Source organism: Jaculus jaculus, chromosome 9 (genome assembly GCF_020740685.1).
Source record: "Jaculus jaculus isolate mJacJac1 chromosome 9, mJacJac1.mat.Y.cur, whole genome shotgun sequence".
In the NCBI taxonomy this organism is placed as follows: Eukaryota; Metazoa; Chordata; class Mammalia; order Rodentia; family Dipodidae; genus Jaculus; species Jaculus jaculus.
This window is the reverse complement of record NC_059110.1, coordinates 84622183-84637514: the sequence shown is the minus strand read 5'-3', so window position 1 is coordinate 84637514 and position 15332 is coordinate 84622183. Positions and strand designations below refer to the sequence as shown.

The 15332-nt window shown below is 37.5% G+C and overlaps 1 protein-coding gene across 1 annotated transcript in view; it reads left to right on the top strand.

Annotated features, from left to right (window-relative positions):
- Positions 1–12442, top strand: part of Cpd (carboxypeptidase D) — a 94420-nt gene extending 81978 nt beyond the window's left edge. Inside the window, exons 14-21 of the mRNA XM_004667877.2 lie at positions 75–210; positions 1538–1669; positions 2902–2997; positions 3097–3161; positions 4050–4181; positions 5670–5855; positions 6164–6263; positions 8399–12442. Coding sequence (XP_004667934.2) covers positions 75–210; positions 1538–1669; positions 2902–2997; positions 3097–3161; positions 4050–4181; positions 5670–5855; positions 6164–6263; positions 8399–8625 — 1074 coding nt within the window. The 3' untranslated portion in view covers positions 8626–12442. The remainder of the gene's footprint in view (positions 1–74; positions 211–1537; positions 1670–2901; positions 2998–3096; positions 3162–4049; positions 4182–5669; positions 5856–6163; positions 6264–8398) is intronic.
- The last annotated feature ends 2890 nt before the right edge of the window (positions 12443–15332 follow it).

Sequence of the window (15332 nt, the reverse complement as noted above, 5' to 3'; positions counted from 1 at the left end):
ACTTGAAGCATAGGAAAGTACCTGTTGATTCCACATAGAGCTGCTAATCTCACTGGTTTCTGTTTCTGTTTTAGTTGGTCGATAGGACTAGGATTGTGATTGTCCCTTCTCTAAATCCAGATGGGCGAGAACGAGCACAAGAAAAAGATTGCACCTCAAAGGTGGGACAAACAAATGCCCGTGGAAAAGACCTGGATACAGATTTCACAAGTAGGACTGATTTTTAGACTATGAAAATATTTTCTCTTTATCTTTGCTAGGAGATTGGTCAAGCCTGTTTTGTAAATAAGTTCATGTAGAAGCTTTCATATCTAGGTTATGAATGTTGAGCATAAATGAATAGACATCCAGAAAACATTGTAGACTTTTCTTCTTTTTCTTTACAAAAGTAATTGAAGTTGGTGTGCCCATATTCATTCATTCATTCATTCATTCATTTATTCTCTCTCTCTCTCTATTTCTCTTTCTCTCTCTAATAAATAAATACTATAAATACTATTACAAAAATATTTAAAAGCTGGGCGTGGTGGCACACGTCTTTATTCCCAGCACTTGGGAGGCAGAGGTAGGAGGATTGCCATGAGTTCGAGACTGCCCTGAGACTACATAGTGAATTCCAGGTCAGCCTGTGCTACAGTGAGACCCTACCTTGAAAAACCAAAAAAAAAGTAATTGAAGTTGTTTGTTTTTATATAGAAACTCAGTTGTATTGGGATGTTCCATTTGTATAGAAATTCATATTCTCTTTATTCTTTTATATAGGTACATTTACACATATATACATATGTTGCATTGGAGGGCCTTATTTCTTACTTAACTAGAAGTATAAAGTCTACATATTTTGTAACTTCTCACTGAACATATCATTGACATCTTTCCATTTTAGTACTCATAGATATTTAATGGGTTTTTTTTTTTTTTTTTTTTTTGGTTTTCTAAGGTAGGGTCTCACTCTAGCTCAGGCTGACCTGGAATTCACTATGTATTCTCAGGGTGGCCTCTAACTCTCAGCAATCCTCCTACCTCTGCCTCCCAAGTGCTGGGATTAAAGGCATGCGCCACCACGCCTGGCGATATTTAATGTTTTTGTTGATAGTATTTTATGCCACTAACATTTAGAAATAATCTAGGCTACTAGGTAACTACATCCTAAAAGTGGACATTTTGTTTCTAATTTTTTGCTCTTATGAATAGTGCTACAAAAAAATGCCTTGCTTTCTGATAATCAAAGATAGGAAATATATTCCCTAATTTTCTTTTTAAAGTAGGATATATCCCTCTTCCTTTGTTCCAATAAGAATTTTCTTGTACTTGTTTAGTGTCCTTAATGTATACACATTATTTCAAAATATATACAACTTAGAATAACCTCTCTTTGAGAGTCCAGCTTTCTTGCTTGGGGTGGCATGTAAAGAAGTAAGTATCTATAAATTTTGTAAGTCAACATTTTGATTGAGTTCAAATAGAAAATATTTTCTTAGGTATTCCTATTAAGTTTAATACTTGATGTTTTATGTTTAACCTTTCCTGTTTTCAGATAATGCCTCCCAACCTGAGACTAAAGCCATCATTGAAAACTTGATTCAAAAACAGGACTTCAGTCTTTCTGTTGCTTTAGATGGTGGTTCTGTGTTGGTCACATACCCATATGACAAGCCAGTGCAGACAGGTATGGCAGAATGTCATTTCACACACATACCATTTAAGCCTGGTAGGAAATTGCAAGTTACTAAGTAATGTCCCTTCTATATATTTTGAAATGGTGAACATTAGATCTGCTCTAAGAGCAAATAATCAATCACAGATTGTCCATACTATATTTCAACAATTCAAATAGTTGCTTGGAGAAGAGAGGGCAAATCTAATGAGGCTTAGCTTCATTGAGTCTCAGCATCTTGTCACATCTGTTCAGTGTAGTCCACAAACATTTATTGAACAGTTATTATGTATATATGTTGGGAATATGAAATTGAATATGACATATTACCTGTCTCAGGTAACTGTAAACACATATTAACAATATAAAGATCCCCTCCCCTGCTTTTCTTATTTTTTAATTTTTTTAATTTATTTATTAGAGAGAGAATGGGTGTACCAAGGCATCTAGCCACTGCAAACTCCAGATGTGTATACCACCATGTGCATCTGGTTTATGTGGGTTCTGAGGAATCTAACTTGGGTCCTTAGGCTTTGCAGGCATCTTAACTGATGCGTTGCATCTTATTTTGAGTTAAGCAGTTTCTTGTTGGATCTCAATGAGTCATGCTATATGCAAATAAGTAAAATATCTATCCTTCTATATTTGGCTTCTTTCACTTAGCATAATTTTTTAGCTATTTTGTAGTATATGTCAAACAGTTTCAAACAGTTTACTAGCAATATTGTTAGTGGGTCACAATTGTCTCTTAATTAAGGTACTACATAACAAAATGTTTATATTTTAGTATGGTAGTCTGTTATATAAGTTTTCCATTAGAACTTCTTTGTTTTTTGGTTTTTGGAGGTGTTTTTTGTTTTGTTTTGTTTTGTTTTTTGGTTTTGGTTCTTTTGAGGTAGAGTCTCACTCTAGCATAGGCTGACCTGGAATTCACTATGGAGTCAGCCTCAAACTCACAGCGAGATCCTCCTACCTCTGCCTCCCAAGTGCTGGGATTAAAGGCATGCACCACCACACCCAGCTCCATTAGAACTCTTTAATGTAAGGAAGGTGTTTGCTTCTAATTATGGTTAGCTTGAATTAAATAAAACAATATCATTAATTATGATAGCTCCTGAGCAACCCTTCACTGAGTTGCAAGATTTACTAAAAGCAGAGGAAGACTTGTATCCATGATGTTGAACTTGAACCAAAAAAAATCTTTTACATTTCTTCACTGACTTTTCAATTTTTCTTCTTGACAGTGGAAAACAAAGAGACTTTGAAGCATTTGGCATCTCTCTATGCAAATAACCATCCATCGATGCACATGGGTCAGCCTAGTTGCCCAAATAAGTCAGGTAGGTATTGTTCCTACCTTTTGCCATTAATATTTTATGGCTGCTTTGGGGCAGAAACCTTGCCTTATGGTCTTATTGATCCACATCTCTTTCTTCTAGATGAGAATATTCCAGGAGGAGTAATGCGTGGAGCAGAATGGCACAGTCACTTGGGCAGCATGAAGGTATGTGTTATAGAGCCCAATTAGAATAGAATTATGAATATTGTCTCCTGAGTAAAAGACTAAGTACTTTTTTATATTTATTTATTTATTTATTTGAGAGAGAGAAACAGGCAGAGGAAGAGAGAGAGAGAGAGAGAGAGAGAAAGAATGGGTGTTCCAAGGCCTCCAGCCACTGCAAACGAACTCCACATCCATGTGCCACCTTGTGCATCTGGCTTACGTGGGTCCTGGGGAATCAAACCAAGGTCCTTTGGCTTTGCAGGCAAACACCTTAATCACTAAGCCATCTCCAGCCCCTAAGTATGTTTCTGATAGAATAGAGAGATGGCATCTGCCTCAAACTTTCTTGACATGCTTAGGTCTAAAATTAATCTGACCATATTCTTTTCCATTTTAAACATTTTAATTATTGCAATTTAGTAACAACAAATCTACTTAACTGTATTGTACAGCCATCACAACATTTACTTCCAAAATTTTGTATTGCTCCATATTGAAAGTCTTTGCCAGCTAAGCAGTGACTGTTCCTCCTTTCACAGTTCTTTCTGTCTCTAGAAATATGTTTGTTCTCAGTATTTCTATATGAGTAGACTCGTAAAATATCTATCCTTCTGTATTTGGCTTCTTTCACTTAGCATAATTTTTTAGCTATTTTGTAGTATATGTCAATTCTTCATTCCTTTTAGGACAAAATAATATTATATATACCATGTTTTGTTTAATTTATGTGTAAGCCATCAAGCTGGCCTCAAACTTGCTATATCGCTGAGGATAACCTTGAATTCAGCTTTTCTTTTTATTTTATGTATTTCATTTGTTGGCTCAAAGCTTCATTCTTGCATTTACTCATTTATGTTACTGCATTTGATTTTGAACTTTATATTCCAGGATTATAGTATCACCTATGGCCATTGTCCAGAAATCACAGTATATACAAGCTGCTGCTACTTTCCTAGTGCAGCACAGCTCTCTACCTTGTGGGCAGAAAATAAAAGGTCTCTTCTTAGCATGTTGGTGGAGGTGAGTTTGTTTTGAGTGTTTTTTATGCACTAATTCTGTGTATCACAACACCCAGGGCTTGATGCATGCTAGTCTTCATCATACAAGTATGTTCAGTGAAACCTTTACCAAAGCCTTGTCTTTGCCTTTTACCAAAAAAAAAAAGAAAAGAAAAGCAGTATTTACTTCAAACATATATAGAAAGAAGAATTGTGGTATTTTGTGTTGCCGAAATAGATGCCATATATTGACATTTCTTGAATGTGCTGTAATTTAACCTTGGGAGATGATGCAGGCTTTTCAGTCAGAAGATCACACAGAGTTACTATAGTCAGTGTACTATGTAAGAAAGAGTGAAAAATGAAAAAAAAATCATTCAAAGCATTTGAAGATTGTATTTAATTCTGTAGGCTCTCAGTATATCAGATTTCTTTCATCTCCAGCATTGTAACTCTGAAACATTGAATGAGTAGCAAATGTGGTGAGGTTCAGTGGGGAAGGGTTGGTTTTGGTTTTGTGGCACTGGGGATGAACTCAGGGCCTTTAGCATGCTTGGTAAGCACTCTACCATCAGACCCCTCCTTTTTTTTTGTATCGTTGGTAGGTTGGATTTTTTGTTGTTATTGTTGTTTATTTTGAGAGAGAATGAGTGCACCAGGGCCTTCACCTTCTGCAAACAAACTCCAGACTTATATGACCCCTTGTACACATATGCAACTTTGCACGCTTATGTCACTGTGCATCTGGCATACATGGAACCTGGAGATTTGAACATGAGTTCTTAGGCTTCACAGGCAAGCACCTTAACTGCTAAGCCATCTCTTCAGCCTTGTTTGTTCTTAAATATTCTACTTATTTGCGGGGGGAGAAAGAGGCAGATCGAAGCCACGTGTGGTGGTGCACGCCTTTAATCCCAGCACTCAGGAGGCAGAGGTAGGATGGCTGTGAGTTTGAGGCCAGCCTGAGACTACATAGTAAATTCCTAGTAAGCCTGAGCTAGAGTGAGACCCTGCCTCAAAAAACCAAAACAAAAAAATGCATGCATGCATGTATGTGTGTGTGTATGTGTATGTATATATATATAGAGAGAAAGGCAGATTGAAAAAGAGAAATGGATACTCCAGGGCCTCTAGCCACTGAAAATGAACTCCAGACACATGCATTACCTTGTGCATCTGGCTTTGGTGAGTACCAGTCAATTGAACCTGGGTCCTTAGGCTTCGCAGGTAAGTGCCTTAACCACTAAGCTATTTTTCCAGCCCTGTTTGTTATTTTGAGTTGGGTTCTTGCTTATTTAATGAAGGTAACCTTGAACTCTCAATTTATTGCCTTAGCCTTCCAAGTAGCTAGGATTACAGAATGCACCATTATGACTGGCTATAGGGGGATGTGTGTGTGTGTGTGTGTGTGTGTGTTGCTTGTTTGACTTTAGTCAAGCTTCAAGCTATTGCCTCTACAATATATCTGACATAGAAGCATAAATTTATATGTTTTAACATTTTTTTTCAGGTTCACAAAGGAGTTCATGGATTTGTTAAAGATAAGACTGGTAAACCAATCTCTAAAGCAGTCATTGTACTCAATGAAGGAATAAAAGTATACACAAAAGAGGGAGGTTATTTCCATGTACTGTTAGCCCCAGGTGTCCATAACATCAATGCCATCGCTGATGGGTACCAGCAACAACATTCACAGGTACAAAGCTTGATTAGTATTATAGAAATGCTTACTGTCAATAATATTTTTATTTTGAAATTCTTGTTAGACAGTTTAAGGGAATAAATAAATAAAAGTATGCCCACCTCTTGAGTATGGTATCCTATTATCTTTATGTTGTTTTCTGTCATTTGGCAACAAAAGAGAAATTTGTATAGCATTTTGTATAGTCTGGATGACTGAATCGCCCTCTTGGTTTGTTCTAATGGCCCCACAGAACTAATGTATCAGGGCTGTAGTGCACCTTAAGTAAACTTTTTCGTGCTTCTAACTTTTTATCCTTTTAGGTATTTGTACATCATGACGCAGCCAGTTCTGTGGTAATAGTCTTTGATACAGACAACCGGATATTCGGTTTGCCAAGGGAGCTTGTGGTAACTATATCAGGTAAAGGAGTTTTAATTTTTAATAGTTGTGGTTAACATCAGTCACCTCCAGCTAGTCACTTTTTTCCTAGTCTCCTTAGCTAAACATAATTTTCCTGAGCCACTATTTTCCCACATGTTCTCCTGGCTTGTCCTCTCTCTTTTTCAGGTCTATACTAAAATTCACTTCCACAGAGAGGCCTTCCCTGATCACACAGCCCCTGTCATTTATCTACCTAATCATCCTAGCTAACACACAGCTCCTGTCATTTTCTAACCACTTTTTTTCATCATAACATTCATTACTACCTGATATCATATGTATTTATTCACTATGTTGTCTATATTGTCTCCCACCAAAACTTAAGCTCTAGGCAAGTAGGAGTTGATCTGTATCACCAGATCCTAGAGTCAGATGGCATAGAGTAGCTCTCAGTGAAGAGCTGTTACAAGCAAATAATTGCTTTATATGAAGATCATATCAGTTTCTGGGACTTATGTTTTAGTTTTTCAAGATCCAGGAAATAGGAAATGTGTGGGTGTTGTTCCCAGGGTTAGTTTCTGCCATTGATTAAGTTACTGAAAAGTTAGGGGAAGGAATATATGGAAAAATAAATATTTCATTGTATTATTCTTATTTGACATCATGAACTTTGTTTCATTACCAAGTGTAAATTGGACTTGGAGCAAAATGACTGGTTTGTTACAGGGTGTATGTGGAAGAGATCCTTAGTTGAAAGAAAGTAGTATCTTGGGAGCATGGTGCAATTACAGAGCTTGTGGTGAGCTTAGAGTTCTTAACTTGAATTAGATAAAATGTGACCTGGTTTAAATCTGGTTCATGCCACTTATTATCTGTTGTGAACTTTATTACTGTTACTACTATTACTACAATTTTTTGTTTACGAATGCTGTCATTTTGATAACCTTACATAAAAATTTAAACTAAAGGCCAGGTGTAGTGGTGCACACCTTTAATCCCAGCACTTGGGAGGCAAAGGTAGGAGAATTGCCATGGCTTCAAGGCCACCCTGAGACTACATAGTGAATTCCAGGTCAGTCTGAGCTACAGTGAGACCCTATCTCAAAAAAAAGTTAATAAATAAATAAATAAATAAAGGATAAACTAAAATAGGAGGACCACTATGAATTGGATGCCAGCCTGGCTACATTATAAATTTCAGGGTAGCCTGAGATACAGATTGAGATCTGATCTCACAAAACCAGATTAGTAAATAAATAGTTTTTAAAATTAGAGATAAGGAATATGTTTGGATAAAATGTGTAATGGAAAGTAAAGGTAGACGTTATTGGAAATGGGTTGTAAGGGCCTATAGTAGTGTAGCTCAGTAATAGAGCACCTGCCTAGCCTGTGCTATACCTGGGTTTAATCTGCACCACAAAGGAAAGAAGGGAGGGAGGGAGGTGGTGGGGAAAAGAAAAGGAAGGAAAAGGAAGGTGGAGAAGGAAAGCAGAGGAGGGAAAAGAAAGAGAGGGTAGAGAGGATGGAAGAGTGGAGGTGGGAGGGAAAAGAAAGGAAGAAGGAAAGAAAAAGAAAAGGGAAGTGAAGGGAGCGAGAGGGAGAAGCAGGTTATAAAACAACAGATGTGGTAAAAGAAAAAGTCCATGTTAAATATATGAAGAAAGATCTAGAAAAATAACACTTAAGTAATTAAAATCAAAACTCATCCGCTTTATATTTCTGCCTCCCAGAAATAGTAGAAATGTAGAGAGGCTAGATTTTGATTTTTATACATTGGTATTTCCCAACTATAGTGTACATGTGTTATTTCTGTAATAATAAGTGGTTGGAGGTGCTAGGGATTGAACTGCACACTCTCTGCCTGCTATCTAACATAGAACTATATCCATAGCCCAAAAAATTACTCTCTTTGGTGGTGGGGTTCGAGATAGGGTCTCACTCTAGCCTAGGCTGACCTGGAATTCTCTGTATCATCTCAGGGTGGCCTCGAACTCATGGTAAGCCTCCTTCCTCTGCCTCCCAAGTGCTGGGATTAAAGCTGTGCACCACCACACCCAGCCAAAAGATTACTCTTAATGACAAGAAATAAAAGAAAATAAATGATGTGTTATTTAAAGAGATGCTTTTTCATATCCATAGTCTAACACTCCCATATGGTGTTTTTTGTTGGGCAGGAGCCACCATGTCAGCATTTATCCTAACCGCTTGCATTATTTGGTGCATCTGTTCAATCAAGTCTAACAGACACAAAGATGGTTTTCATCGGCTGCGGCAACATCATGATGAGTATGAAGATGAAATTCGCATGATGTCAACAGGCTCCAAGAAGTCCCTCCTAAGCCATGAGTTCCAGGATGAAACAGACACTGAAGAAGAAACATTATATTCTAGCAAACATTGAAGACTACATTTTGCATGTCTCCCAGCTTAATTACCAAGCAAAATGACAGCTCCTTTTGGGAGACACTGCACTGAGAAGAGACTCATCCTTCAAAAAGTTTTGGGAAGTTCATTGGTTAAATTTATATTCTATGTGAATATCGCTGGCAGTTTTGAAACTTCCCATCCTTAAAGTACTCTTAACTTTTTCTAAAAATCTGATTTCTATTTATGCAGCAGAAATGGGAAAGCCCCTTTGTTTTCCTTTTAAGATGAGCTGTTTGGAGCTTATATATTAACAGCATAAAGCCACCTAGTAGATGTATTTTGCACATCAGGTATTTGCTAGTGGCTTTAGCTTTTTTTTTTTTTTTTTTTTTCTTCCTCTCCCTCTCTCTCTGTCTTTATTTTAAAGGCCAAAAGAATCTACAAACATTTAGGCAGGGACACCAGTCAGACTCTGACATAAAGCTTTAAAAACTCGAGCTTTTTCTTAGTCTACTGAGGAGTACTCTTCTAGTTACTAAATAGCTGGAGTTTCTCTTATTCAGGTTCAATGGAGGTTGAATGATTTTTAAACATATATGACATTAGGAAATAAATAAATAAATAAATGGGATCTTGCATTTGTCTTTCTACCTGTTTCCAGGCTAGATCAGAACTGGTGGGCTGTGCTCTCAGCAGGATTTTACTACCTCTCTTGTAAGGTTTTGCAAAGTTCTAAATATCTCCATCTTCAGGGAGAACTCACTGACTTGGCTGTGAAAGTTCCAGCTGTCCACCTGAGTGGAGGTGAGAGGGAGACCTAGCGGAAGCCAACATTCATGCCGCCTGTCTTCTAACTTTGTCAAACCCACAGGTGCTGCTGCTTTTATCTGTGAAGCACTCGTTTATTCTAGGAATGTCTCATTCCTTATATTTCCTAAATTTCAACCTTTTTCTATGTTGTGCACTTACAGTCTTCAAAAGATCCAGCCATCTAGAAGTTCTGAATTCTGAAAATATCTGAAAGTATGAAAGAGACCTATTTGCACATCCTTAATATATTTTAATCCAAAAATATCTACATTGCTTACTCCAGCCCGAGCTTCACCCTGTAATAGCTTACTGTTACTAACATTGCTCAGCCGGACTTATGCACACAGGCTGCTGCAAGTGATTTGGTTCTTTGCCCTAATGTTTTGGTTGACAGTCTTTTTTTTTTTTTAACCAACTAGTTTTGTTAAAATTTCAGTTAAAAAGTTTTAAATATGGCTCCTTCCATTTAAAAAACAAAAACAGACTGTCATGTGATATATAACACTGGTGTGAAAAATGCCATTTTCACTGCCAGTCAGGCAAAGACCTGAAAGATTTGCATTTTATTGTGTCTATCTTATGCTGTTCAGTGGAAATGATGCTTTTTGTAAGTATGAGTCTTACCAAGGAATGATGTAAAGGTTTAATACCTTTGAATGTTTTAATAGCCAAGTTGCTGCTGAACTTGTACTAAATCAGGGGATCAGAAAACTAGCTCTTTTAAAGTTGCATTCATACCCATCCATGTATCAGTCATTCCAAAGCCTTCTTGTGGGGTTTTACTCAGTTCACCTAGGTACCTCAACCACATCTTGTGAGGAATGCATCCAAAGTGGCTTTTATAAAATAGAGGTCTTGTTTAGCAGAAGTAATGAGATAAGGAGATTTGTTAGCAAGTACCTATGTGGTGGCTTAAGGTAAGCCACTTTAGTGTTAGTCCTAGTATTAGCAATTCTAAATCCTGCCCACATACACAGAACAGAGTTTGAGGGATGTTAACAGTTAATGAAGTACACATGATTTATTTTCCTCTAATATTTTATATTTCCTTGAGTGATATGGTGTGGTGCTCTTTTTCAGATTTATTTTTTAAAGTGTAAAGTCAGAAAACCAACAAGGGGCCTGCAACTGAGTGGCTCTGCTTGGAACATTGCAGCCAGCAATGAAACCAAGTTTATGTGACAGCCTTTGCTTTATTAGTGTGGGTCTCCACCAAAGGATACCTTTACATTTACCTCTCTGTTTATTGAATTAAACGTGTCTTGAAGAATACATCTCAGTGGTTGGAGGCCATGCCTTTTAAGTATGTATAATGCTTCTTTAGAGATGAATATACAAATAGTTATTTTAGTAATTTTTTTCTCCTGAAACAAAACCCAAATTCTGCTATATTTCTTAAGTCTTGAATAAACTTTTAAATAATCCATTGATCTGGAAAACAAGGCCTCCCAGCATCTGTTATGTATGAAGATGAATGTACAAGATCCCTGACTACTAAGTCGGTTCTCAGCCCTGCTCTGTCTTGTCTTTGTGGGTCTAATCTTGTGTTAGACCACATTAACAGCAGAAGGCATTGAAGCCATAGGGATGGGAATCCGTTTCTTCAGTGTTTCTCCTAGAGACTTTCCCTTTCCTTGTAGTCATGGAGGAAAGTAAGTACCACAGTATTGAGAAACTTGTCCAAATCTAAGATGTGCCTTTCTTTGCTCACAAGGCATGGTTTTGTCCTGGTGATCAGTTTGTAAGCCTTCTTCCCTCCCGCTTCTTAATAAAACAAAGTGATTGAGTAGGCAATGTTCAAAGTGTCTGCGTGTGCAAATGTACTTGTGCTGATCATGTAGTATGGGAAGAGGAGCCCAAGTAATTCCCAAAGGTTTTGATGTATTTGGAAGAACTATTGGGTGGTGATGGGATCCCATCTGTGTGAAGGATATTCGCAGTTCAGAAGAGAATTCACTTTGGGACTTTGTAATGTTCCAGAAACATTGTATTTTTGCCTCAGTGTGATTGACTGGTTAATCTTTGGTAAATTTCATCTGAATGGGATTTGTTTAATTAGTGAATATTACATTTAAAACTAATTATGAGTGGAAAAATAAAGGTAATGCTTATGTCTGAACTTACTGTGTTTCTGAGCTAACATCAGGTTACTCAGTAACCATGACCCACTCTTCCATTTCCATTTATCCTCAGTGTTGAACAGATTTCTATTCTGGCTACCAGAATGCATTTGTGCCAGGTTTTGTCCCTGCTGTATTAAAAGCTTCTTGGCTATGAATGTTATAACCGTGTCCTAGGATTTGGTTCTCTGGTAGAGTTGTTTTAACAGTAGCAACCTAACACTTCCCCTGTATTTTTGCTTTATTGTTATTGCTAAAAATTCTATTTATGTTAGACGTTCGGTGACTTTCTATCTAGCAACCCTGATAACTTTAGGTTTGTGATTTGTTTTTTGGGGGGGGGTCTTTGAGTAATGTCAACTGAAGGTGAATTTCTAGTTCATGAAGAAAACTCTCCCAATTCTACTTTTGGCAAAAATTCACTATTTCACTTGACTTTCAGAATATTGTCCTTGTTGGTTTTTTATATGACAGAATACATTATGAAATTTGAAAGTAGGTTCCATTTTGAGGCAATTGGATAAAAATTATATAAACATACACAATAATAATTTTTATGAATGACATAATATGAGTGTTCTAGCTATATTCTATGCTGCAGATTTTCTGGAGGTATGACATAATGACATTTTTATGTTCTTCTCTCCTCTCCATTTTTTTCAGTCAATACGCCCCAGCTTCAGAACTCTCTATAGTTGTAACATGACATGCCCAATGCTCACTCAAGTGTTTTAGTCTTTCACTTATTTCATGCACTGTGCCTTCAAAATGGAATTTTTAAAGAGACTTTAAATGAAGTTAAATAGTTGTTTTAAAAAGCCAATCTGTGTAATTTATGTGAAATCTAACTGTAATGAGGTCCTTTGTTTTTTATATGTAAACAGATCTACTAATCCTGTATAAAAGTTATTTTATTATGTTTGTCTTTGTGTTTTGTCTCATGATCTTTTTTTAAAGCAATAGACCACAGAAAGTTATTGTTACAGTTTAAAAGTTATCAATTTAGTTTTTCTATCTAAATTAAAAATAGTACCGAAGACCAGGCATAGTGGCATATGCCTTTAATCCCAGCACTTGGGAGGCAAAGGTAGGAAGATCGCTTTGAGTTTAAGGCCAGCCTGGAACTGCAGAGTGAGTTCAGGTCAGCCTGGTCTAGAATGAGACCTATAACCCTCCCCCAAAAAAGTACCAAGATCAGAGTACAGGATGTCACCTATAAAATATTTCTGCTGTGTGAATTGACTCAAAAGAAAGCTTTGTTTCACAAGTAACAATAGCATATAGTAGCCACAGTTCTTTTCCTGTTTGTAGCTCATCTAGAATGGTATGTGTTCCATAGAAACATGACAGGCAGTAGGCCCATATTATAACACTGCTCACTTCCCATCTATTTTGTGTGCTGTCTTTAGAAACAAGAAAGGTTGGAAGGCTTGTGTACCCATTGTATACTTGTTTGTTAAAAATCTTGGTCCTTTTCCAGGTGAAGCCCATTTAGAATACTATGTCCTGACACATTAATAGGCACAGTGATGATGAAATGAGTGCCCTCTTGTTTTCTCACAATTTTCTGGTACTGCTTCTCTAACAGGGCTTAGGACATCAAAGTTATACAAGAAACATGGCTGTGCTGACCGGGAACTCAGTAGTCCAAATAAAGAGGCAGGAATGAAAATAAGTTGTGCTTCAGTAGTGTTTGGTTTCTCTAAAAAGATCACATGGTAAGGGAGTTCTGCAGCAAGGTTTCAGCTTGGACAAACCTATGGTCAATTTTTAGCTCCACCATTTGCTTCCCATGTGGCTGTGCATAAGTATCCTGGAGTCTTGATTTCACTACTGGTTAAGGAACAATCTTTGGTAAGATTTTACTGGGAATTGAATGAGATATTTTGGCTAAAAACTGAATACCTGTAGTAACCACCACAATTTTTCTCCATTTGCTGTTTTCTGGCCCTTTTGAAAGTATTTTTCAAAGGTGGTCTTTTCAATTTAGAAGAAACACACATGAGAACTTACTGGAAAAATTTAAAGGTTCAGTTTGCCAAATGCTTTTACATTAGATTAGATTGTGTTCATGCTTCTTTGGTGAAACCTTACTTAATTGTACAGGAAGAATGGACAGTGATCATGGATATTGTCCTGTCAGCATTTGAAATCTTTCCCCAAATTAGAGGGAGTTTTCTCATACTTGAAGCAAGCCTTTTGGTTTGTTTCACATATACATATACTACTGATTGTGTTCAATTTTTCCCTATTTCTAGGAGCTAGTTGTCATGAAGTAAATATGATACTCACTGTTAATACACAACTCAGTTAAGAATCAGTGCCACCATACAGGTCTGCAAACCTCAAGTAAACATGCCATTATTACAACATACAAAGCAATAGAATCAGAGAAAGCCCAGTTTTAATATTACAATTTCCATCTACTTTAGCCAGTACAATGTTAAAAAACAAGCATGCTATTTCTTTGGCACTTTTGGCTTAGGTCACATGGAATCTAGGTCTGATTACTGTCTAAACAAATGTGGTCAGGTAAGAAAGAATGAAAGTTTGGTCTAGATGGAATAGAATGGTATTCAAGTCTAAAGAGGCCATCCTGGAAACAAAAAGGTGGGAGTTTTGTGATTAGGTTGAAGGCAGCCTAGTGTTTGGGAGTGATAGTGTATTCAGATGTCTCAGCATTAGCAAAGATAATGTATTGATTCAGTTGGAGGCATGATGAAGAGGCCAGAATGAGTCAAAGCCACTGTAAGTGGGAAATCAAAGCAATAGTTGTAGAAATTTAAGATGGAATGTTTAACCAGGCATGGTGGCACATGCCTTTAATCCCAGCACTCACGCAGAGGTAGTAGGATTGCTGTGAGTTCAAAGCCATCCTGAGACTATATAGTGAATTCCAGGTCAGCATGAGCTAGAGTGGGAGAGATGGAACATTTAGAAATTGAAAAATGATTAGATGGAAATTGTTGGTAATGTGGGTTATATTCTCTTTAGTTCAGACGAGATTGGGCGCGTTCAGGGTGGTATGGCCATAAGCGGGTTGTGTTCACTGTCATTCAGGCTGACCCAAAGTGAAGGGTACAGGGGAAGTTGTAGATCACTACATCTAGAGCTTGCCAAGCATGTCTGCAGTTTGATCCTCAGCACCACCACCAAATAATAAAATTGCTAGATCTGCATTGCTACTGATTGCAAACATCTGAAGTTACTGCAGTATTGACAGTACTGGCATTGCTGACACATTGCATGGTTCCTAGAAGTTTTTCAGCACCAGCCTTTTGATTTAGCATCAGAAAAAAAAGATGGGAGGAACTGCATTAGTTTCCTTCTCATTACTGCTGGGATAAAATACTTGATAAAAGCAACGTTAAGAAGGGAAGGTTTATTTGGCTTATAGTTTGAGGCTATTATCCGTCCTTCATGGAGGGGGATGGCATGGCATCAGGAGCACAAGGCAGCTGGTCACATTGTGTCTGTGATCAGAAAGCAGAGAGTTTAATAAGTGCTGCTGCTCAGTGTGCTTTCCCCTTTTTATGCTATTCAGAACCCCAGCCCATGGAATGGTACTGCCCACAGTGTGGGTGTGGTGGTTTGATTCAGCTGTCCCCCACAAACTTAGGTGTTCTGAAGCTAGGTTCCCAGCTGATGAAGATTTGGGAATTAGTGCCTTCTGGAGGCAGTATATTGTTGGGGGCAGCCTTATGGGTATTATAGCCAGTGTCCCCTTGCCAGTGTTTGGCACACTCTTGTTCCTGTTGCCCACCTTACGTGGACCAGGGGATGATGTCCACCCTCTGCTCATGCCATCATT